The sequence below is a fragment of the Triturus cristatus genome, chromosome 3_2, assembly GCF_964204655.1.
Source record: "Triturus cristatus chromosome 3_2, aTriCri1.1, whole genome shotgun sequence".
NCBI classification, from domain to species: domain Eukaryota; kingdom Metazoa; phylum Chordata; class Amphibia; order Caudata; family Salamandridae; genus Triturus; species Triturus cristatus.
Window position 1 is genome coordinate 585,409,157 of NC_140584.1, and position 24,677 is coordinate 585,433,833.

The 24,677-nt window shown below is 42.3% G+C and overlaps 1 protein-coding gene across 2 annotated transcripts in view; it reads left to right on the top strand.

Annotated features, from left to right (window-relative positions):
- The window catches only part of YARS1 (tyrosyl-tRNA synthetase 1), a 109,400-nt gene that overhangs the window by 16,532 nt on the left and 68,191 nt on the right, over window positions 1-24,677 (top strand). For both annotated transcript variants that reach the window (XM_085648379.1, XM_085648380.1), the window contains exons 2-3: window positions 17,501-17,592; window positions 21,949-22,095. In XM_085648379.1, the coding sequence (XP_085504505.1) occupies window positions 17,536-17,592; window positions 21,949-22,095 (204 nt within the window). In that variant the 5' untranslated portion in view covers window positions 17,501-17,535. The remainder of the gene's footprint in view (window positions 1-17,500; window positions 17,593-21,948; window positions 22,096-24,677) is intronic.

The following is a 24,677-nucleotide window of genomic DNA, read 5'->3' on the forward strand; positions in this document are numbered from 1 at the left end:
ATGGAAGTGTCACTGTATACAGGAGTATTGGGGTGCGACAATCAAAGAACTGAATTCAATACTGGGTGTCTCCCTTCCAGCTGACCCAAAATTCATTTTTCTGGGAATCTCATGCGATATTGACGTCCCTAGACCCAAATTACTTTTCAGTTCACTGGGCTTGGTAGTGGCAAAACGAGATATTGCACGATACTGGGGCACACAAGAGACTCCAACACAAAACGTAAGGAAATGGGGCATGGACCCATATATGGCAGCAGAAAGGGTGACCTACAAAAGAGGAGGGTGCCCCAAGAAATTCACTAAAATCTGGGGTAGCTGGATAAATTATTATGGTCTGGGGCAGAGCAACGATGACACGCAAACTACTACGGTGGGGTCACTAGACTAAAAAAGCCCAGGCAAACCCGAGCCAAGAGGGGGACAAACCAGAAGAGATACCAGGTCAACCCTAATACACATGAAGATTATACACAAGGTTGTGAGTCTAATATGTGCATAGATCGAGGGTGGTCAGTAGAGAAATGATAACGGTATGAACTCGCCTGACTAAGATGCAATCCGTTGTTATTTTTTTATGTGACAATATTGTTTGCTCATATGAATTGAAACAATAAAAATACATTAAAAAATGAATTTGTAGTCTGAGAAGAGATAATATGAAGAAACTTCCTGAAGAAAAGCTGTGAGTGAAATGTGAGGTTAGGATATAAATAAAAGAATATAATCTGCATAGACTGCTGTTTTAATTTTCTGGTCATTCTCTGAAAAAACCTTGTAAACCCGAATTGGTTCTAATACTGGAATTAAAGAGTAAAGGTGAAAGGGTACCTCCTTGACGTTCACCTCTACCCAGAGTTAAATAGGGGGAAGGGTGTGCATTGGCAAAAATATGCGCTTGAGGAGGACCAAATGATTTTTGGGCAGAAGCCATACCGTTTTAAGGTGTGAAAAATAAATGACCGATTTATGCGAACAAGGTCCTTTCTCTGCATGTAGAGTCATTGCTGCTAAAGGGTCAATTGAATGTTGATATTTGGATAGAACATCAAATAATAAGCGTGTATTATCAGTTATTTAATGCCCTTTGACAAATCCAGATCGTTCCTGACCAAGGAGTTTGGATAAAAGGGACTCTAAAGGAAGAGCTAAAGTTCTGTCGAGTATCTTGTAATCCATATTCACAAAAGAAATGGCCCTGTAATTTTTGCTTTGATGTTAATCTTTGCCCTTCTTTGGAAGAAGCCAGATGATCTGTCTTTTCAGAGAAAGGAAGCGATAAGGAGGGATAATTGAGGGAGCATACCAATGTGGCAAAGCGTGTAAAAGATTCTGCAATGAAACCATCAGGACCATGAACTTTGCAAAAATTAAGAGAAGAAAAGGGAGTCAGAAGTTCTGGCAAAGTGATATCATTTTTCAGAACTGTAAAATTTGTGTGTTAGAAAGATAATTAAGAATGCAGAATCAGTGAGGATGTATAGTTTTTTTTGTAGAATTGTACAAATCCTTCCAATATGTCTGCATCTTTATAGAATAATTTCTAGTGGTTATCCATGATGGAGTCAATTCTGTTTCTATTCTTTTTAATTTTAAGATTATTTGCTAGCAGTTGCCAGATTTATTTTGGCCTCCATTATAATTGGCACTGGATTTGAGAAGATAGGAAGATGCAACGTCAGCATTGATGAGTTCTTGAAAGCAGGCTTTAGAGTTAAGTGTAGTATGAGTGTGCCAATTGTTTGATTTATTTAAAAAGTTCAATCATTTTATTGAGAGTTTTTTTCTTTGAGGAGACAAATCTGATAAAATCTCAGGCTGAGACCTTGTAGGCATCCCATATAGAATGAAAATCAAGTTAGTGTGATTATAAATTTAAAAATTCATAAAGGAAAGATGAGAAAAAGCGGAAATGAAAGATAAATCTAGAAGTAGTGCATTAATAAATCTTTGTCTATTAGGCTTAACAGGGTTGGGTAAGATGTCTAGATGTGCAGAAACAGGATCATGGTAAGAAATTTGAGTAAAGCCTATGTCTGCAGAATGTAAATTTTGGGGTAAAGCGTGTGAAATAAAAATATAATCAATTCTTGACTGAGTGTGGTGTGCAGGAGAATAGTAAGTGTATTCACGTAATGTAGAATGGGAGAGCCTCCGAGCATCTATTAATGCATTTTGTTTAAGCACATGATTAAACAATATCTGAGATTTGTTGGGTACATAAGTGGTGGTAGAAACTTTGTCAATAAAAGGGTCAACAATCTGATTACAATCACCTGCAAAATAAAATGGTCATCTGGACATTATAAAAGTTTTTGAGAAATAACTAACCAAAATTGAAAATCTGGTGGTAGGACCATAAAGACAAAAAATAGAGACTGGCCCAGTATTGATCAAAAAACAAGTGAGTAACCATCTCCCTTCATAATCAATCTCATTTGAGATTAAATTAACATTATGCGACTTATGACAGAACGTAGCAGTGCCCTTTTTCTTACCATTACCTTGTGAAAAGAAGACATTGCCAACCCACCCTCACTTCAGTTTCAAAGATTTGGTTTCTGTAAGGTAGGTTTCCTGAAAAAGGTCAATATCCGCATTAAGATGTGATAAATCAGTTAAAACCCATTGTCGTTTAATTGTGAACCCAAACCCTTGATGTTCCAGGATACAGTGTTTAATGACATAAGGTAGGAGGTTGGCAAAGGATGTAGAAATGTGTAAGGGGAACAAAAATTAAGGACCAAGTATGTAATGGTAAATAATAAGAGAAGAAAGTGGAGAGGATAAGAGAAATAAAAAGATGTCTCAGAGAAGGGAAGGGAAGTAGGAAACGGTAATAAATAGGCTGAGGATCTCAGAAGGACAGAAATGGAAGAGAACATACCTAAAAAAAAAAACAATAAAAGAAGGTGTGGGTGATGAGACCACATGGGAAGGTGACACACCTGGACTCCAGGGAAACAAGGGGGAGATTGATGGTGAAATTTGACACACTGGGTATATCACAAATTCATATGGGGAAATTAGTTCCTGCAAAGAGAAATATGTTAAGAATGATAAAACAACCTATAAACTGAGATTAAAATGATGTAAGACAACTAATGCAACAACATATGCATAACAGATGTAAATATTTCCTCGAAGAAAAGGGATCAAAATACAACAGGAGATCAATAAATGACATATCAAGTCTTGGCAAATTTGGAAGTGTCCCTAGACTGAACAATGTCCTAAAAAAAATCCTCAGATGGGCAGGGTCTTCATAGGTAGAAGTTTTGATGTATGTACCTTTGAACAGGCATGGGTAGAACAGACCAAATTGGGCACCGAAGGAAAGTAGAGCTGGTCTCATGGAAAGACATTTTTTTGTCTGTCTGCTGTATTTTTAGTTTAACCTTGGGAAAAATAGATGTTGCTGCTAGACCATAACATTTATTTCCTGGATCTAGCTGATGATAAAACTTTAAGACTATATGTTCAAGAAGATAAAGTATAAAACCTCTGGGTCTCTTTGAAGTAGATGATCTGGTGGGCACGTAGCCAAATCTGTGAGCACGTCTTATATATAAAAAAGGTGATTCCAGTAAATGCAATAATTCAGGAAGAACTGTTTTGAAGAATAGGTTGGGATCCGAGCCCTCTGATCCTACTGGCAGACCACAAATGCATAAATTATTCTGTCTGTTTCTATTTTCACAATCTTCAACTTGTTTTTGAAGCAAGCAGACGTAATATTGAAGATGATTGACTGTGAAAACGGTGTTTGTAAGGTTTGAAATATACTGTTCAGCTGTCACCATTCTCTCCTCCAACTTAGACAACTTGACAAAAAGACATTGAAGTTTCGCATTGGTTTCTTCCAGACAAGGGCGCCAGACCCGAATTTCTTCCAATATAAGACCCATAGAGACTGATGGAGAAATGTAGTTGCTGAAGGAGGGTTTTTTTGGGGAGTTAATTTGAAGCTTTTTTTTTAATCCTGACAATTTGAGATGTTTGAATTGTCTAACCATAATATTACTGGTGACATTATAACTGTTAATTATGTTGCCAGTAAAAGGGGTTGAAGATTCATCTTGGGAGTCCAATGTAGAAGAAGCATGCTTTTCACTACTGAGTTGATTTGTGTTTGAGCCATCTCCTTGCTTACTGCTAGGTTTTTTCCTTCCTTGGCTAGAAATCGCACGTTCCCATGGATGGTGGCCAGGTTAGAGTCAGGATGTTGTTGCTGAGGTAGCCAAATTGCAGTGTTGCTGTTTAACCTGGATATAGCTTCAAAGAACCTTTGTTGCACATAAATATCTGACAAAAGTGTTGATTTGCCAGCTTGTGTTGGGTTCACCCTTCATGGAGTTGCAGGAGGGGATTTTTCAGTTTTCAACATTGCACATCTGTCATCTATTTAGTTCAGTACTCAAAAGCTAAATCAATACGTCTGGTTTTTTAGGCTGGTCTGCAAATGTTTTTAGGTCTCGGCTAGCGAAGGCTGCGCTTGCGAGACATAATGACTTGGAGAAGAGGGGCTTGAACCCACCCCTCTTCTCCATTGGCTGGCCTCTTGAATGCTGGCCAGCCATTGGAGAAGAGGTCCGTCACTCCGAACAGGCCCCGTCCTTTTCGGATTCGGGGGCGTGTTTTTTTCAACTTTTCTAATTATCTCCTCCAGCCAATGGCAAGAGGAGAGAAAAAGAAACACGCCCCCGAATCGGAAAATGCGTGCTCGTCCTCTCCCCCTGCTCTATATATAAACATGCACTAATGATGTAAAACTGCACTACACTCATCCAGGCATACTGGTCTACTGCCCCTCTATGTTTTCTAACGAGTTTGCTACCCGCCCTGCCTGTGTTTACTGCCCGCCTCCTACGTGTCTTTATTTGTTCCTGCTTCTTGCCCCCTCACCTCTCTTGACTTTAAGCTGCATCTCTTGCTCCTCCATGGCTGCTCCGGAATGTGGAGATAAAAGCTGACACCGTGCACTGGATGCAGTGTCCACTGATGGGAGAAGGAGATGCTACAGCACTAACAGCCTGGATGAAACGGCACTTAGCGCGCAGAGGGAGGCGCCGCCGCCATCTTGGAACGGAGCAGTGTCCGCGGAAATACTGCGAAAATTCAGTAACAAGACAAAGGTTTTCGAGTGCTCGTTATTTGTATTATTTTGAAAAGAAACGTAATTCTGTGTACTAATGCGTCAGTTAAACAAAAATACCTGTTTAGCAAATAGACGCTTTTTAATCACTAGCATTTTTTAGTTATTTAGACTATTTATTTGGTAAACAGTGGCGTGTGAGCTTAGGTTTCTGTTTCAGTCTTACGTTGTGGCTCCGTTCGAGGCAAAATCCACGCCTTCTCACTATTGTTTACATGACCCTTTCCCATTCTAAGATGGGTGGTAGGACACGGCGGTCCAAGCAGGTAACTTCGGTTATCTATCCCGGCAGCCTCCGCCTGAGGCAGGCAGCCATCTTGAAATGGGCATTCTTAAGGGTTTTCTCTTATAGTGCGAACTTCTGTCTACAGCAGTCGTTCTTGCCTGGTCAACGCTTATATTTATGTCCTTTAGAACTTTGCTGCAACCCAACATAGCTATCTATAGTGCAGCAGGTTCAGTGGCACCAGGGTGCACTCCGCAGCGGGCTTGTTTGGGGCTTCTTTCGGCAGGAGGTGGGTCTAGTTGCCACGACAGGCCATGCTCCTCTGGCCATGCGCTGTTCCTCCCATCACACCCCTTGCGCTGTGGCTGGCTGCAGTGATTCCAGGATTTCTGCCGTGTTCCGAGAGGGAAAACGACAACAGGAGGATTTGACGGTGGCCAGGCTTGTTTTTTGGGAAGTTTGGAGAAAGTTTCGGGTCCCGGAATCTTGCGCCTGGACGGACCACGGAAGGGAGAATGTGGCCGACTAGGATTTGGGGGTGAGTACCGGGATCCGCCGCTGGTGTCATTTAACCAAAAAGACTCGGATTACAGGATGTTATAAAGGCTGAACCGGGGAGTCTCTCTACCCTTTAAATGTATTTTAGAAATCTCTGTTTAGTCAATAATAGCACTTTACATTGTCCCTCCGCTGGCTAAGAGGGTTGGAAGAACTTCAAACAAACAAATCTGAGCAATTGACGTTATTTGGTCTGTAAAGCTTGCGTGATCTGTATTCACCAAAATGCATCACGATCTGCAACAAAATAATCACGTAACCCCTCCCCCCACACTCTGGGATTTTTGTATTCGAACTGTGCTTTTTTGTTAATTGCGTACCACCTTCATCATAGGGAGTCGCAAGGTTTTCTTTGGTTGTACTATTTGTTGCCATATTTTTGCAGTCGGTGTTGGTAGCTCTATTTTGAATGCTGTGTTAGTTATTGACTGTCTGTCGCCTATAATACAGAAACAGTGTTTCCCTCACCCCCTAATGTCTGTGTGTGTGTGGCTGTGTGTATTCATGTATACAGAGGTGATCTTCTGAGGGGACAGGATCCAGCCGTATCCCCACCCCCAACTTCCTTATTCTTGCCTTGGTTGTATTCCCTAGTACCCTTACAATATATGTGGAGATCGCTTTTTTCATAGGAAGCATCCACCACACGTTCTAAACTAGGAAATGGTGTCTCTTATTTTCTTGCTCCCTCTAATTTGTATTTTGACGGTTTTGTATAGCGTGAAAAAGACCCTTGCGAGTATCAGATCGCTTTACAGGGCAAATATAGGTGAATGACATATACATATAAATACAATGAATTATGTGAAGACAGTACTGGTAACTATTAGAGATTAGCACATATCTACAAGAGTGTATAACAAAAGTTCAAGTGAATTTGGACATGAGAATCGATTTCACTTCTTTTTTTTAAAAAGCAGCAGACGGATTAAGTCTCGTTTCTGGGGGTAAGGCGTTCCAATTTCTGGGTGCCATTCCTGAGAAAGCACGATTGTATGTTTTCTTCTTGGAGAAACGTTGTGGTTTAAGTAGAAGATTATTTGAACTCCTGGTAGATCTGTTACCACCCGATAGTACTAGATTCTCCGCTAGGTACCTCTGGGTTTTGTGATGTAATGCCCTGTGTCTCATACATGCGATTTTTAATTGGGTTCTAGCCTCAAAAGGTAACCAGTTGAGGGCATGAAGGTCAGGGGAAATGTGGCAGTTTCTTTTGGTGCCTGTGATGAGTCTAGCGGCTGTATTGATTGAGACTCTGAGCGGAGCGGTCGTTGATTTGGGAAGGCCACAGAGAACGACACTCCCAAAGTCAACTCTGGGAATTACTAGAGTTTGAACTGCCTGTTTAAAGTCATTTGTGGGTATGAAGGGTTTCAATTTTCTCAGGGTGTTTATCTGAAAATGTGCTCCTTTTGTTGCAGCGCTGATGTGCTTCTACATATTTAGCTTATTATCCAGGGTTATTGATAGAGATTTAGCGGAATCGATGAGGAGAGGTTGACCGTCTAGTGCAGTTAGGTGCTTCATCCACCTGGCTCTGTGTGTATGTGGCTGTGTGTGTGTGTGGGTGGCTGTGTGTGTGTGTGGGAGGATCTATGTGTGTGACTCTGTGTGTGTGGCTCTGTGTGGGTGGCTTTTTGTAGGTGGCAATGCCAATAGCTCTAACTTAAACAATGCCGAGACCATTGCATTGTAAATGCTTGTTCAAATTCTAGATAGATTGTTGTACTTGTCTTCCCCATGTCTGTCTTAAGCTGATCAGTCTCTCTGTTCCCATTTCAAAGGAGGCACGCATGCTTGGTACATGGAGCAGCATGAGGATGATACCTAGAGTTTACTCTGCTTGGTCATGGCCAGTTTGGCCCTGGGATGGGGCTCCTTTCACCACGCATGATCATGAACAGTTTGCATTGTCCTCTCATAACAATTGGCATCATTCTTTCATCCTGGATATAGCAGTGCCTGTTTAAGTGCAAAGATTCACGGAATCCAGGTGAACTCTGTTCCCAACTTTGCACTCTACAACTCTCAGGATTCCAAAGGCACTGCCCCACTTTCTCCATGATTCTGTAAGGGCTACAAATTATATGTTTGTGTGCCGTGCCTTGCCTTTTGTCACTCTGTCATATGACTGTAGCCTGAACATGCTTCATCCTGGAGCTGTTCATAATCCCTGGGAGCCTTTGTGCGTTTTTTTCCCAGTGATCCTTGTTTTTTAGACTGCCTTTCCTATACATCTGTTCTAGCATTGGTGTGGCTGTTCATCTGTCTAGTTAATTTTGTGTGTTCGAGTCATTGCCAAGACAAAGATTTTGCTTGTTTTTCCTTCATTCGGTTTAATTTCTTTAGCTCATCTTCAGCCTTTGATAGAGGCTCCTTTTGGCTTTTCCTAACCTCAGACCTTGCCCCTCCAGCTTGCCATGTCTCTGCTTGCTAACATATTTTTTATTTATGCAGTAGAATATAGGGAGAACATTGCCTGTAGGCACTGAAGCTTTTTACATTGGACAAGTCTAGTCTTGCATTGAAGAATAACAAAGCTAACAATTAGAACTAAATGAATAAGTGAAATATAATATAAAGGAAGTAAGAATTGGAGTGGTTACATAGGCAAGGAGCTGGTTAAAGACATCAGTGCAAAGTTCAGGACAATCTGGATCTAAATAAAAGTATAGACCAACAGATCATACATTTGGGATGAAGGCAAAGGAAAAAGAATAAATCTCTAAAGTTAAGAAACGGCGCAAACAAAGTAAGTACAATAAAACAAATGTATCAGAGGAAAGGAGAGCGAGAAGAATGAGCTACGAACAAGAGGATCAGTAAAACAGTGTTAAGGAGTAGAGAATGGAAGCCACAAAGGTAGCAGTGAATGAAGAACTGAAAATCATCTATGAGGTGATGCAAAATGTCTCTTGGAAAAAAAGAAGTTTCAGCTCAATCTTAAAGATGCCAGAGAGCTAGTGATTCCTAGACCAGGGGAGAAAGAGTTCCAGATTCTGGTTATACTCCCATTGAAGGATTTTGCCATCATGCATTCCATTTTGAGGGATGGGCGTGTTTAAAGCAGCATGGGGGTCTTAATCCCCAAAGCCCCTTTTTAGTTTGGCTACAGTGTAATGGGGGCTGGGAGTGAGAAGTAACTTGTGGGTGATGCATGCAGTCTTCTAAAGATTCCTTACTTCTGTGGTAGCCATTGAATAGTAAGTAGGACTGGAGTAATATGTTGAAATCTCGAGGAGCCAGAGACATGGTGTGCTGCAGCATGTATCACAGCCTTCAGTGAGATGAGGTGAAAGGAAGACCAGTCAGGAAAGAGTTACCATAATCAATACAGCAGTACGATTTGGCAAGAGTCTTGATCAGATCCAGCGATTTACTGGCAAATTCCCCATTTAAAACGCAATTGAAAATGTGCATTCTTAGGCATGGTATTGAACTGCATTTATAGGTTGGCCGTGATCCTTGTTGTACATTTCCCTAAGCTGCTTTTTCTCCCTTTTCATAATTGTTTGTTGTCGCCTCTGAAGCTACATATTCATGTATACAGAGGTGATCTTCTGAGGGGACAGGATCCAGCCGTATCCCCGCCCCCAACTTACTTATTCTTGCCTTGGTTGTATTCCCTAGTACCCTTACAATATATGTGGAGATCGCTTTTTTCATAGTAAGCATCCACCACACGTTCTAAACTAGGAAATGGTGTCTCTTATTTTCTTGCTCCCTCTAATTTGTATTTTGACGGTTTTGTATAGCGCGAAAAAGACCCTTGCGAGTATCAGATCGCTTTACAGGGCAAATATAGGTGAATGACATATACATATAAATACAATGAATTATGTGAAGACAGTACTGGTAACTATTAGAGATTAGCACATATCTACAAGAGTGTATAACAAAAGTTCAAGTGAATTTGGACATGAGAATCGATTTCACTTCTTTTTTTTTAAAAAGCAGCAGACGGATTAAGTCTCGTTTCTGGGGGTAAGGCGTTCCAAATTCTGGGAGCCATTCCTGAGAAAGCACGATTGTATGTTTTCTTCTTGGAGAAACGTTGTGGTTTAAGTAGAAGATTATTTGAACTCCTGGTAGATCTGTTACCACCCGATAGTACTAGATTCTCCGCTAGGTACCTCTGGGTTTTGTGATGTAATGCCCTGTGTCTCATACATGCGATTTTTAATTGGGTTCTAGCCTCAAAAGGTAACCAGTTGAGGGCATGAAGGTCAGGGGAAATGTGGCAGTTTCTTTTGGTGCCTGTGATGAGTCTAGCGGCTGTATTGATTGAGACTCTGAGCGGAGCGGTCGTTGATTTGGGAAGGCCACAGAGAACGACACTCCCAAAGTCAACTCTGGGAATTACTAGAGTTTGAACTGCCTGTTTAAAGTCATTTGTGGGTATGAAGGGTTTCAATTTTCTCAGGGTGTTTATCTGAAAATGTGCTCCTTTTGTTGCAGCGCTGATGTGCTTCTACATATTTAGCTTATTATCCAGGGTTATTGATAGAGATTTAGCGGAATCGATGAGGAGAGGTTGACCGTCTAGTGCAGTTAGGTGCTTCATCCACCTGGCTCTGTGTGTATGTGGCTGTGTGTGTGTGTGGGTGGCTGTGTGTGTGTGTGGGAGGATCTATGTGTGTGACTCTGTGTGTGTGGCTCTGTGTGGGTGGCTTTTTGTAGGTGGCAATGCCAATAGCTCTAACTTAAACAATGCCGAGACCATTGCATTGTAAATGCTTGTTCAAATTCTAGATAGATTGTTGTACTTGTCTTCCCCATGTCTGTCTTAAGCTGATCAGTCTCTCTGTTCCCATTTCAAAGGAGGCACGCATGCTTGGTACATGGAGCAGCATGAGGATGATACCTAGAGTTTACTCTGCTTGGTCATGGCCAGTTTGGCCCTGGGATGGGGCTCCTTTCACCACGCATGATCATGAACAGTTTGCATTGTCCTCTCATAACAATTGGCATCATTCTTTCATCCTGGATATAGCAGTGCCTGTTTAAGTGCAAAGATTCACGGAATCCAGGTGAACTCTGTTCCCAACTTTGCACTCTACAACTCTCAGGATTCCAAAGGCACTGCCCCACTTTCTCCATGATTCTGTAAGGGCTACAAATTATATGTTTGTGTGCCGTGCCTTGCCTTTTGTCACTCTGTCATATGACTGTAGCCTGAACATGCTTCATCCTGGAGCTGTTCATAATCCCTGGGAGCCTTTGTGCGTTTTTTTCCCAGTGATCCTTGTTTTTTAGACTGCCTTTCCTATACATCTGTTCTAGCATTGGTGTGGCTGTTCATCTGTCTAGTTAATTTTGTGTGTTCGAGTCATTGCCAAGACAAAGATTTTGCTTGTTTTTCCTTCATTCGGTTTAATTTCTTTAGCTCATCTTCAGCCTTTGATAGAGGCTCCTTTTGGCTTTTCCTAACCTCAGACCTTGCCCCTCCAGCTTGCCATGTCTCTGCTTGCTAACATATTTTTTATTTATGCAGTAGAATATAGGGAGAACATTGCCTGTAGGCACTGAAGCTTTTTACATTGGACAAGTCTAGTCTTGCATTGAAGAATAACAAAGCTAACAATTAGAACTAAATGAATAAGTGAAATATAATATAAAGGAAGTAAGAATTGGAGTGGTTACATAGGCAAGGAGCTGGTTAAAGACATCAGTGCAAAGTTCAGGACAATCTGGATCTAAATAAAAGTATAGACCAACAGATCATACATTTGGGATGAAGGCAAAGGAAAAAGAATAAATCTCTAAAGTTAAGAAACGGCGCAAACAAAGTAAGTACAATAAAACAAATGTATCAGAGGAAAGGAGAGCGAGAAGAATGAGCTACGAACAAGAGGATCAGTAAAACAGTGTTAAGGAGTAGAGAATGGAAGCCACAAAGGTAGCAGTGAATGAAGAACTGAAAATCATCTATGAGGTGATGCAAAATGTCTCTTGGAAAAAAAGAAGTTTCAGCTCAATCTTAAAGATGCCAGAGAGCTAGTGATTCCTAGACCAGGGGAGAAAGAGTTCCAGATTCTGGTTATACTCCCATTGAAGGATTTTGCCATCATGCATTCCATTTTGAGGGATGGGCGTGTTTAAAGCAGCATGGGGGTCTTAATCCCCAAAGCCCCTTTTTAGTTTGGCTACAGTGTAATGGGGGCTGGGAGTGAGAAGTAACTTGTGGGTGATGCATGCAGTCTTCTAAAGATTCCTTACTTCTGTGGTAGCCATTGAATAGTAAGTAGGACTGGAGTAATATGTTGAAATCTCGAGGAGCCAGAGACATGGTGTGCTGCAGCATGTATCACAGCCTTCAGTGAGATGAGGTGAAAGGAAGACCAGTCAGGAAAGAGTTACCATAATCAATACAGCAGTACGATTTGGCAAGAGTCTTGATCAGATCCAGCGATTTACTGGCAAATTCCCCATTTAAAACGCAATTGAAAATGTGCATTCTTAGGCATGGTATTGAACTGCATTTATAGGTTGGCCGTGATCCTTGTTGTACATTTCCCTAAGCTGCTTTTTCTCCCTTTTCATAATTGTTTGTTGTCGCCTCTGAAGCTACATATTCATGTATACAGAGGTGATCTTCTGAGGGGACAGGATCCAGCCGTATCCCCGCCCCCAACTTACTTATTCTTGCCTTGGTTGTATTCCCTAGTACCCTTACAATATATGTGGAGATCGCTTTTTTCATAGTAAGCATCCACCACACGTTCTAAACTAGGAAATGGTGTCTCTTATTTTCTTGCTCCCTCTAATTTGTATTTTGACGGTTTTGTATAGCGCGAAAAAGACCCTTGCGAGTATCAGATCGCTTTACAGGGCAAATATAGGTGAATGACATATACATATAAATACAATGAATTATGTGAAGACAGTACTGGTAACTATTAGAGATTAGCACATATCTACAAGAGTGTATAACAAAAGTTCAAGTGAATTTGGACATGAGAATCGATTTCACTTCTTTTTTTTTAAAAAGCAGCAGACGGATTAAGTCTCGTTTCTGGGGGTAAGGCGTTCCAAATTCTGGGAGCCATTCCTGAGAAAGCACGATTGTATGTTTTCTTCTTGGAGAAACGTTGTGGTTTAAGTAGAAGATTATTTGAACTCCTGGTAGATCTGTTACCACCCGATAGTACTAGATTCTCCGCTAGGTACCTCTGGGTTTTGTGATGTAATGCCCTGTGTCTCATACATGCGATTTTTAATTGGGTTCTAGCCTCAAAAGGTAACCAGTTAAGGGCATGAAGGTCAGGGGAAATGTGGCAGTTTCTTTTGGTGCCTGTGATGAGTCTAGCGGCTGTATTGATTGAGACTCTGAGCGGAGCGGTCGTTGATTTGGGAAGGCCACAGAGAATGACACTCCCATAGTCAACTCTGGGAATTACTAGAGTTTGAACTGCCTGTTTAAAGTCATTTGTGGGTATGAAGGGTTTCAATTTTCTCAGGGTGTTTATCTGAAAATGTGCTCCTTTTGTTGCAGCGCTGATGTGCTTCTACATATTTAGCTTATTATCCAGGGTTATTGATAGAGATTTAGCGGAATCGATGAGGAGAGGTTGACCGTCGAGTGCAGTTAGGTGCTTCATCCACTCGCGGATGATGGTTGTTTGGTTGGGGGGAGCGATTAAGAGGAATTCTGTCTTTAGTGTGTTTCGTTTTAAATGGTTCTTAGCTAGCCAGGTCTGTGTTTTTTGGAGCGTTGAGTTAAGGGACTTGATGTCTTCAAGAGAGTGGACCTTAATGTACAGTTGGGTGTCGTTGGCATACATGTGATATTGGATATTTGCGGAGTTGAGAAGCTCAGTGAGTGGTTCCATAAACAGATTGAAGAGTGTTGGGGAGAGGAAAGATCCCTGGGGTACTTCCAAAGTGACTGGGGTGGGGTTAGATAAAGATTGGTTGATCTTGAATCTTTGTGTTCTATTTTGGAAGAAGGAAGTGAACCAGTTTAACACCGTTCCAGATAGCCCCATTCCATGCTTCAAGAGGTGAAGTAGGTTGTCGTGTTTGACTGTATCGAAGGCTATAGATAAGTCAAGTAAGATTAGCAAACATGCTTTGTTTTGATCCAGTATTTGTAATGCGTCATCTATTATGTGGGTCATGGCTGATTCGGTACTGTGCCCTTATCGAAAGCCTGATTGTGGACACACTTTTCGAGTAGTTTGTCCGGGGTCGAGATGTTGGATATTGGGCGATAGTTATTCAGGTCTGATGGGTCCGCTGATACTTTCTTTAGGCTGGGGGATACCTGACCAGCTTTGAGGATGTCTGGGATGGTTCCTTGCAGCAGAGAGGTATTTATAATACTAGTCCATAGGGGCACTAGCAGAGGAATTAAGGTCTTTAAGTGGGATGCAGGGTCTGTGAAATGATTGGAGGGATTCAGAGTAGTGAGCGTGTTTAGGATAGTTTCTTCGCTGTAGTGGTTGAAGGCAGTCCAGGAGGCAATGTTCTTGAGGACAAGCATTGCAGAGCAGTTAAGCGGGGTCCCTGGTGTGGTTAGTGAGGAGAATGTGTGTGGGTCAGTAAGGGATAATAATACTTAATAATACTTAAGTAGGTCTGTCTTTAAGTTTTCAGTCTTTGTTGTGAAAAAGGAGGCATGATCCTCGCAATTGGGGAGTGTATCAGGATTGACTTGGGGGGAGTGGGAGACACCCTTAGATTGAGCTTTGATTATTTCGAACAAATTTTAGTTTAACTACTTCCTTGTTATGGAAAGTGATTATGTAATGGTCGGACCAATCGCAACGGAGAATCGATTCCAGCTGGGTAGAGTCTGCTTTGGAAATTACTAGATCAAGAATTGAGCCTTTTTCGTGGGTGGGGCTGTCGCAGATTTGGGACAAGTTGAGGAAAGCGTTGAGGCTATTGATCTCTGGGTCGTCTAGAACGTTCTAGTGGAAGTTGAAGTCCCCCAGGAAGATCTGTGTAATCTGTTGTCCGACATATGTGGCTAGAATATCCATCATGTCTTCGATGAAGCTAAGGTTGTTACCAAGAGGATGGTAGAAAGAGTGTAGTGAGCATATTGGCTTGTTAGTGCTAGTAATGTGTAGGCAAAGGTATTCGCAGGAAGAGAACACCGGGGAGTTAAAGCGGTTCAAAGATAGGTTGTTCCAATGGATGCATGCAATACCACAACCTAGCCTATCGGGTCTATCTAGTCTTGTGAAGTGATAGTTTGGGGGAACTAGTATGTCTAAGATGGGCATGAATGATTAGTTTAGCCAAGTTTCCGTTAAAATTATACAGTCGGGTTCATTGGTCATAATGAGGTCCGCTATATCAGTGGCATGACGTGCTGCCGATCTACAGTTTAGTAGGATACATTTTATCTGGGCCTTGTTCGGGGTGTTGTTCTGGTCGTGGGAGATGGGTACTCTTTTGAGGTTGTTTTCAACAATACCTCTGGGAGTGTGTCTTGTAATTCTGGAGGCATTGGAATGGATGGGTTGGATTAAGGACAGTTTCTGTGTATTCTCCATGTGCACAGTTCTAGAGGGTAGGGAAGGGGCTTCTTAGAAGTGAAGTAGGGAAGTAAGATAATTTGGTGATAAGGTTTTCTTCTCCCTGATCGGACGGGATGATGCATTGTTTTCCATCTGGGGAGCACCTGAGGTGAGGGGCTAGTGCAAGGCCGCTGAATAGGTTTCGCTTGTGGCTTGGATTGTTGTCGGATTAGGTCATGAAGGGTTTGGATGGCCTATTTTATTTGTTGTAAGGATAGTAGTATCTCATCTAGTCTGGGGTCAGATGTAGGAGTTGTCATATTGATAGCCTGGACTGTGGTTAAGTGAGGAGGGGTTGTGGCTTGTTTGGTGTCCCGGGGCGTGACGTGAGCTGGTTCGAAGAATGGTCGATTTACAGTGTGGTAGTCCGTGGGGGAGGGAGGGGTGTAGAGGGGACGTGAAGGGGTATTGATGTGTTCTTTAGGAGTATCAGATTCGTTGTGTGGCATTGTTGCAGAGTGGAAGTCACTTGGAAGGGGGGAATAGAGAGGGGACGTGAGGCGGTATTGGTGTGGGCTGTAGGAGGAGGGACGGAGAGATTTGTATTGTATGGAGGGGGAGAGGGGGAGACTGCGGACTGAATGGGAGTCGCTGTGTAAGGAGCGATTGGAGCAGAATCTGGAATGGAGTTAATGGGGGAGGTGGGGAGGGGTGAGCTATCTAATGAGGTAACAAAGATGTGATTGAGGAGATGGGGAGTGGTAGTGGGTGGCGAGGGGGCGTGTGGGAGGGCTAGGGTCAAGGTGATGTGAGTGAGGCGAGGTGGGTGTAGTAGAAATTGTGGTGGAGCTGGGGGGCGAGTAGGGATAATGCAGATGTATGTCATTTAGTGGGGTGACGGTTAGGCCTGAGGTGGGTGTATTTGTGCTATGGGATACCGAGGGAGAATGTCTAGATGGGGAGTCGGGTAGGGAGTGAGTCGGAGGGTTAGGAGTGTGGTTTGTGGGGGAGGTTGGAAAGGGTCTTCCAACCTTCACTTTGATGATCGGGAAGATGTTGTCCAGTATATTAAGGTTATGGTCTGATGCCTGCATGAGGATGATCCCATTATGATAAATGGTAATTGTAGCAGTTGCTTTGTAGAACGGAGAGGGAATGATGGATAATGTAAGACTGTGTGCAGTTTTCTTAGCTGATGCACTTGAGAATAGGGTGAGAAAGGCTTTCCGCCATTGTGCTCTCCTTTTGGTGTAAAAGATAATGTCATTCGTTATGTGTCCTGTGTTATTTCAGAAGTAGGGGTCAGTAATTGGGGTTTCTGGGTGTGATTTTAGTAGATTATGTTTGAAGCCTTCGGCCGCCTTTTTTGAGAGGCTAGGAGGGTATTTGATGGAGTAGGTATGTTGGCCCATGGGTTCCCTAGTGTGTGTTTGGATTGTTAGGGAGGTGGGGTGAGAGGGTCAGATAGTGAGAGAGGTAGAATGGGAGGAGATCTATTTGGAGAGTATGAGGAGTAGTAGGCCTCTCTGTTTGTTACAGATGATGGCACCTTGGGTAAGTCATCTTACCATTACTCTTAGTGGATCCCCTAGAGATAGGAGGCCCTTGGTATTTATAGTGGAGGAATTAGCATTGCTTCTTATGTCACATTCTAGGTAATGATCTGCGATCCTTGAGTCATCGATCATAGCGGTTGCTTATATTATTAATTGTTGTAGAAAACCAGTTGGAGAAATTAAGCTTTCTTAAATCCTTTGGAATTTATTTCTGCCTCATTTGCCCATTGTTCATAAATTTGGTCTGCCTATGTCTACTTTTTGTGTATGAGCTTCTCTGTATGCATTTTTTTATGTCCTTCTGTGGCAACGGAGCTTGTTTAGTATACCTAGTGCATTACATTAGTACCTAGCTTGCAAAGAATATTGCAAAGACCTTGTCGGATGACTAGTGACCCCTTGGCCTCTTGTACCTATATCAGATGTGCTCTTTCTTAGCCCTTTGCGGCAGTTCAACTTTATGTTGCTTGCTTATCCCCTTCTGCATCTCTAACCTTCAGGTCTTTTTAAAAAAGGTGTTTTTTTGTTTTAACAGGTCTTAAAACGGTATTGTAGTGACTTTCAGAAGCAATGGCGGAGAATCTGAGTCCTGAGGAAAAGTATCATCTCATCTCACGGAATCTGCAGGTAGGTTCTGGATCACTGGTGTCAAGAAGAGGATGAATAATTTAAGAACAGATACAGCTATTTTAAATTTCACTTACCAGACTCTTAAGAGTGCAAGTCACACACCATCAGTTTTTACATCTGCATTATCAAACAGATCAACACCACTCCAATGTTTGTGTCATTAACCTTCCACAGACCTTTCCTTTATTGTTTTCTTGCAGGTTTCATGGACGTTATCCGAAATCGGGCATTTGTTAGTTTTTAATGGCAGTGCCTTCCTTCTGACTTTTCAGATTTATGTCCTCTTCTTTTAAAACCATGTTTTTCCTTTTGCCCTTTGGGTACAAATTCTAGCCATTAATGATGTTCCTTGTTCAAACAGCCTCATTCTAGACCCTTACTGGAGAGTGTAGGTTTGCACCTCATTTGAATGAATGTAAATCTAGAGCTTCTTATCAGCCATACAAGATCTGTTTATTTGCACCCAATATAAAGAAATAAACTTTAATTAATATGCCTTGGATGGCTGTTCTTGAGCTGGTTCTACCATGCCAATCCCATTATCAATCTATTGGTCTTCATTTCTAAAAACATTGTTTCCTCCAATCGCAACACAGAAAGAACTGGCCTTCCTCCTATATCCAAAGTAGCATTTTCTCCATGTAATCAATCATCATTGTATAAAATATCTAGTAGTCTTGTCTACTTATGGCTCTTTTCTCTAATCACAAAGTATTGATCGTGGGAGTCGCCCCAGTCTCTCTATTATAAGGCTCATTTTTTAATCAACATTAACCCAATATGGTGCCAGCTCTCAACAGAATAGCAACATGTGACTCCCGGTAGCTTCTGAGAGACCACATCTAAGACAGGACTTTATTTTATAAAAGATTTTTAGCAGATGTATCAATATACTTGTCTTAAAATGTGCAATTTGCTGCCAGTCTTTTTGCGATCAGTATTGAATTTTCCAGACTAACCTATCTTCTAGGACAGGCTTCTCAGACGAGTAGCTTGTGAACTACTGGCAGCTCTTCAGCTACCTGTAAGTAGCTCTCCTGTGTGCAGCGTACTAAGTTAGAAGCTTTTGCTTGGCTGAATCAATATACCTATACCAAAATTGAGTGTGTGTAGTTAAGACAAATATGTTTTTTTTCTGAACTCATAAATTGATGTTTGGAGAAAACTGGCTGACTTCCAGAATATATTAAAGCTGATATTTGAGTGATAAATTATGTAGCATTAGGGAGATGTTTTACAAATGTTATTAGCTTGGTGCCAGAGGCATTGCAGCTATGGCTGTTATTACCCATGTAGAGGCATTCAATATTGACAAAGCTTTTTTTACATTACTGCAGGCAACCTGATGTACTGAGATGACCACTTGTAGTAATCTTGCATATGATGGGCACTAATATAAACTTGTCTGCTTAGGCCAGTGTTGCAACACTATCAGTAGCTCATGATAAGTTTCATTGGAAAATAAGTAGCTCTTATTACAGGAAAGGTTGGAGACCCCTGTTCTAGGAGGTCACTTTGCAATATTCCAAATCAGACTGGGGTTGCAGTCCAACCTACCTCACTAATATGATCAGGTAGGTTGCATATTTCATCTCACTCCCTTTGGTGGAAATCACAGGGTTGGTGACCTGCAAGAGTCACCTGACCACCATGTCGGATATTGACTTTTTGATCAGGATTTTTTTTAAACAGCCAGATTCCCTTCAAAGAAACAGGGCTGCTATGATGAAAAAAAAGTTGTCTTTTTGAAAAATGTGTGAAGACCATTGCCTGTCCTTCCTACAATTTTCAGTAATATTTGAGTCAATAAATCAGTCACAAACTATTGATGCATCTGGTACTAATTTGATATTTGGAAGGGAGGCCCACAACATGCCCCTTGCAAATACCAAATTTTCAACCAATGTCAGGAGTCGATAACTGGGAAATGTGCCTTTTCTGCATGGTCATCCCCAATTTTTCGCTTTTTGTTAAACCCTATATTTTTGCTTGCTTTAGAACTCTGTGAACATCACCCTTGCTAACTAGCATTGGTGTGCTAGAGCTTCCCAATTAGTCATGGTTTTATTGGCTTATTCTTATTTGGCACATTTGACTTGCCTGTAAGTCCCTAGTATTTTATAGAAACTCATTCAGGGCCTGAAAGTTAAATGCCACTTGTGGTTTACTGCACCTGTTGTGCCATCCACTATAGTGGCAGTACAAATATGGTTTCAAGTCTAACCTGTGTATTCTCACTGCTGCAGTGTAAAATCTGCAGTGTGTCCTGTTAAAACAATCCTTTAGACAGGTAAAAAAGCTTTCAAACAAATGTTAGTAAGTCACCCCTATGTAAGCCTTGTAGCCCACAAAGTATGATGTGCGTAGGATTTAAAGTGTTATAAGTCAAAACGAAATGCTACAGTGACCAGGCTCTAAAAGCTATTTTCACTGGCAGACCGAGGTGTTCTATGTGGAAAACCAGAGTACAGATTAACCTACTAATATTGAATCTGGGGAATGGGCCAGGTAGAAAAATACTTAAATCACTATTTTTAATAGTTATAAAATCAAACTCAATGATGAAGTCTGATATTTAATTAATATTAAGGAAAGGTTACATTTAGAAAGTTACTCTTTACCTGTCTGAACTGTCAGAAGGCTAATTCGCAAAATACTCTGCCTGCTCTCAGCCTGTGCTCAGTCTTGAATAGGTGTGAAATGCCTCCCAATAGGCTAAGATGACTCCTGTGAACTCCAGAGAATATTCAAAGTGTGGGCTGTGGGCATCCTTTTTGACAGTACAGTGTCAAATCCTGCTTGACTGGTATGTTAAACTACATGTAACATTTGGGGAACACTTGAAAGGTGGAGCACAGGATGCCAAGACAATTGATGGGGATCCCCAGTCTGACAGCTGCAGGACCCAGCTTTTGTCCTACAAGACTTGTGTCTCTGGGTTTGTTGTGTGTGGGTACAGTGCTTACTTCAACCTGGATTTCAGTATTAGATGTCGGTGAACACTGTTGATTTCCCTGTGAAACTCTTAAGTTTAGTGTGGCCAAAGACTTATGCCATCTTGAAAATGCCCTAGACTCATTGGCGTGTTTGCAGAAAGGCAAACAGGAACTACTGAAAAAGTGGGTAGGTTTTCCCCAGGAACTTTTCCCAATTGGTTAGGGAGTGCCCAGGAGTCACCCTAACCCGCTAGCTGGTGCCAGGCTTGATGTGGCATCTAGAGGCACCCACTTCGTAACAATTTTGGGATGTACAGAAGATCAAAAGAGAACTGAACCTTCTGTCTATAACCTGAGAGGAACCCTGAAGGACTGGACCTGCTACCTCTTTTACTCAGGATTAAAAAGTGTACGCCAAGAGTCAGTTGGCTGACCTACTGTGTGGTTTCAGGGAGACAACAAACTGCAAGAGCCCTTTTCCTGGAAGTACCCTGCTGGCCAGTGGCAACTCGACCTGGACTGGACCCTGCAGTTGGCCTTTTCCTGACACTCTGATTCTCCATGTGCCTCCCCTAAGGTCCTGGGGTGCTTTTAGAAGTGTACTGTGGCTGATTGAGACTTGAAAGACTAAGTCAGAAGGTTAAATCTGTCATTGGGATGAACCTGTATAGTTTATATAAATCGCGCTCCATCTCAGTCAAGCTAAAACTGCCCATATGTTGCGGTCTACAGTGACCGAAGACTATGATTTGCACCTTGTGCTTTTTTTTCGCTATTCCTAATTACAACATAAAAAAAAATGTGTCTCTGGTTCTCCTTATTGGTTTTTTTGTGATTTTGTTTATTACATTGTACCCTACTTTTCAAATTGGGTTTGGGGGTTTTATTGTTTGGCATTTCGACCTAATTGCTGTTTCAGTACTGCATAAATACTTTACACATTGCCCTAAGTTGAGCATTATCCTAAGTTAAGCCTGTCTGCTCTGTGACATAGTTGCTATGGGATTGAGCTCAGGTTAATTTAGTAACTTGGAATGTTCACCCTGACAAGGGTTGTAATTATTCCTTGAAATGTCTGTGGCCCTCCCCAAATAATAATCTAATCTCCTACAGTAACATTTTACCAACTACTAAAATGAGGTTGATACATGTCCAGAAACGTTTTGCAATTGCAAACTCCAAACTAAAGAGATTATTACAAAATTGTTTACTATACCAGAATCTGCCACTGCCACTGCCAATATAGCTAAATATATTTTGGGCACCACTTGTTGGACTCATTCATTAGCATCAGTATTCGTCAATGGGATATTCAGTGTATCCGCCAATACCCCTACTCCCCAAAATCATTACATAGTATAATGAACACTTAATGTTCCAGAATACTATATATTAATATTCTTCTCTTATCATGCAGGAGGTCCTTGGGGAGGAGAAGATGAAGGAGATCTTGAAAGAGCGCGAGGTGAAGATTTATTGGGGGACAGCAACGACAGGAAAACCTCACGTGGCGTACTTTGTGCCAATGTCCAAGATTGCAGATTTCCTGAAGGCGGGATGTGAGGTGTGTTGATTTTAGGGTGTGGAAAAAAGTCATATGAAGGTGTAAGAGCAGGCCTACGATTGTTAATGGTTTATAGAAAGCAGTATAGCGACTCGGACTAGTAGTGGGACTTAGCCTAAAAATCCCCTATAGTGATTTGGAAATAACCACCACTGATAGCGAGAGGGAAGTGGGACTCGGGAACCCGCTGATGAAACACTAGGGGCATGACTTCGGGGAACTGTGTGTTTTGTTTGTGAATGCTGTGTTTTACTTTGTGTTAGTATATAAATACTTATTTTTTCAGAAAGCGCACATTTTACTGAGAAATCATTTATTGCTGCTGCTGAATGTATTTTGAGTTGTGAGATGAGTCAGTGTTCACCCCCTCTGTCTAAATCCCCCCCACCCTCCGACATCACCATCCAAGAAGACTTGAACTGCTCCACCCGCGCTACTACTGAGAATCTAGTGCCACAGGGTGCTTGGCCCAGTTGCTCAGGACCCATTGTAGGTCGGGTTGCAGTACATCAGGAGTAAAAGACCTCAACACCCACATTGGGCCCAGTAGCTCCTCCTTGCCCTGTGGCTTTCTGAACGGGGTTCTGACAAACAATTCAAGCTTTATGTTTATTATTAATCTTTATTCGATTATATATCCTAATCATAAAAGATATAAAAACATATACATAAAAACCACATCAAAATGTTAAGTCTTATTAGGCACGATCCTCTCCCTCACCAAGGACCCCATCACCGCCAAAGCCAACCTCCACGAAGGAATGAAGGCCGTCGCCGACTGGCTGAAGATCAGCCGCCTGAAGCTGAACTCTGAGAAGACGGAGGTCCTCATCCTCCACTCCAATCCTTCAGCCTGGGATGACTCCTGGTGGCCGACGCCACTGGGGACAGCTCCGACACCCACAGACCACGCACGCAACCTGGGAATCATCCTAGACTCAACGCTCTCAATGACCAAGCAAGTCAACGCCGTCTCCTCCTCCTGCTTCAACACCCTCCGCAAGATCTACAAATGGATCCCAACAGATGCAAGAAAGACAGTCACCCAGGCCCTCATCAGCAGCATTCTCGACTACGGAAACGCCCCCTACGCGGGAGCCCCGACCAAGCTCATCAAATGACTACAACGCATCCAAAACGCCTCGGCACGACTGATCCTCCACATACCACGCCACAGCCATATCACCCCCCACCTGAGAAACCTGCACTGGCTCCCCGTCAACAAGAGGATATCCTTCAAGCTCCTCATCCACGCACACAAGGCACTCCACAAGACCGGCCCCGCCTACCTCAACAGACGTCTCTCCTTCTACATCCCCAACCTCCAGCTACGCTGCGCCGACCTCTCACTAGCCACCGTCCCACGCATCCGAAGAACTACCACCGGGGGGAGATCCCTCTCCCACCTCACTGCCAAAACATGGAGCACCCTCCCACTGAGCCTACGACAGACCCAAGACCTGCTGACCTACAGGAGAACACTCAAGACCTGGCTGTTCGATCAGTAGCAGCCCCCCCCCCCCCCCGCGCCTTTAGACCCTCGCAGGTATGTAGTGCGCTTTACAAATGACTGATTGATTGATTGATACAGTACAATTAAGTTCAAAGAACAATGTGTGAGCGTTTAAAAACCTTGTAAATTTAGCAACCCAGCCTAACTTAAACATCATTATTTTACTAGGTACACATTATTTTATATTCCAGTGTAAAGCACCATTTAAATATCCGCTGACTGCCAACATCACCACCTGATCAGGTAACAACTGTAAAAGTAAAAAGACAGGACAAAATTGAGTAAAACCCCTCGGTTTTAAAAGTGGTAATAAATACCTTTTACGCAAGAATTCATAGTAGTTACAGAATAAGACCAGTTGTATAAAGGTCTGGGGTGAACTGTCATCACAGAGGCAAGTTAAAAGGGCATGGGGATCGAACTGGCCTGGGGGGAAACAGATCACTGTACGGATAGAACCCATACAAAATTTAGTAAGCAGTGATGTGTCACTGGGATGTTTTACAGCTATAAGGTATGGTTCAACGCCAATGACGGATTTCAGCAGTAAATAGGATCTGTTGGAGGTTTTCTCCAACGACCAAGCTTCCCTGTCATCTTTGAACTTATTTAAAATTTGTTCCTTAAAAATACCATGATAGCCCTTTTTAAGGAAGTGTCGCAGATTAAAAATATCCATGCAATCTAGGGAATGAGCAACTGATTTTATATAATTGATCCAAGGTATCTTGTGGCCATACGTGCATTCCATGCAGTCCTCAAGCACACTCCTGTTGAAGCACAGTCTCGCGTCTACCCAAACAGACATCCAGAGTAACAGTGGAGCCAGTTTAACCTGATCCTTCACATAGTTCAAACCCAGTTCCTCGTGGGTTGCAAACGAGGGATTGTTTGGGCCCAGCCCCGGAACTTTTCTACAGAGTTGGTCCTCTTCAAGCTGGATCGCCCTACACTTACGCTACACCCAAATAGCTGCACCGTATGTCAGGGCTGGGAGACATTTCATTCTGTAGATTTGCAGCAGGGGCAAGATGGGCGTATAACCCACTGACAGTGAAAATCTAAACAG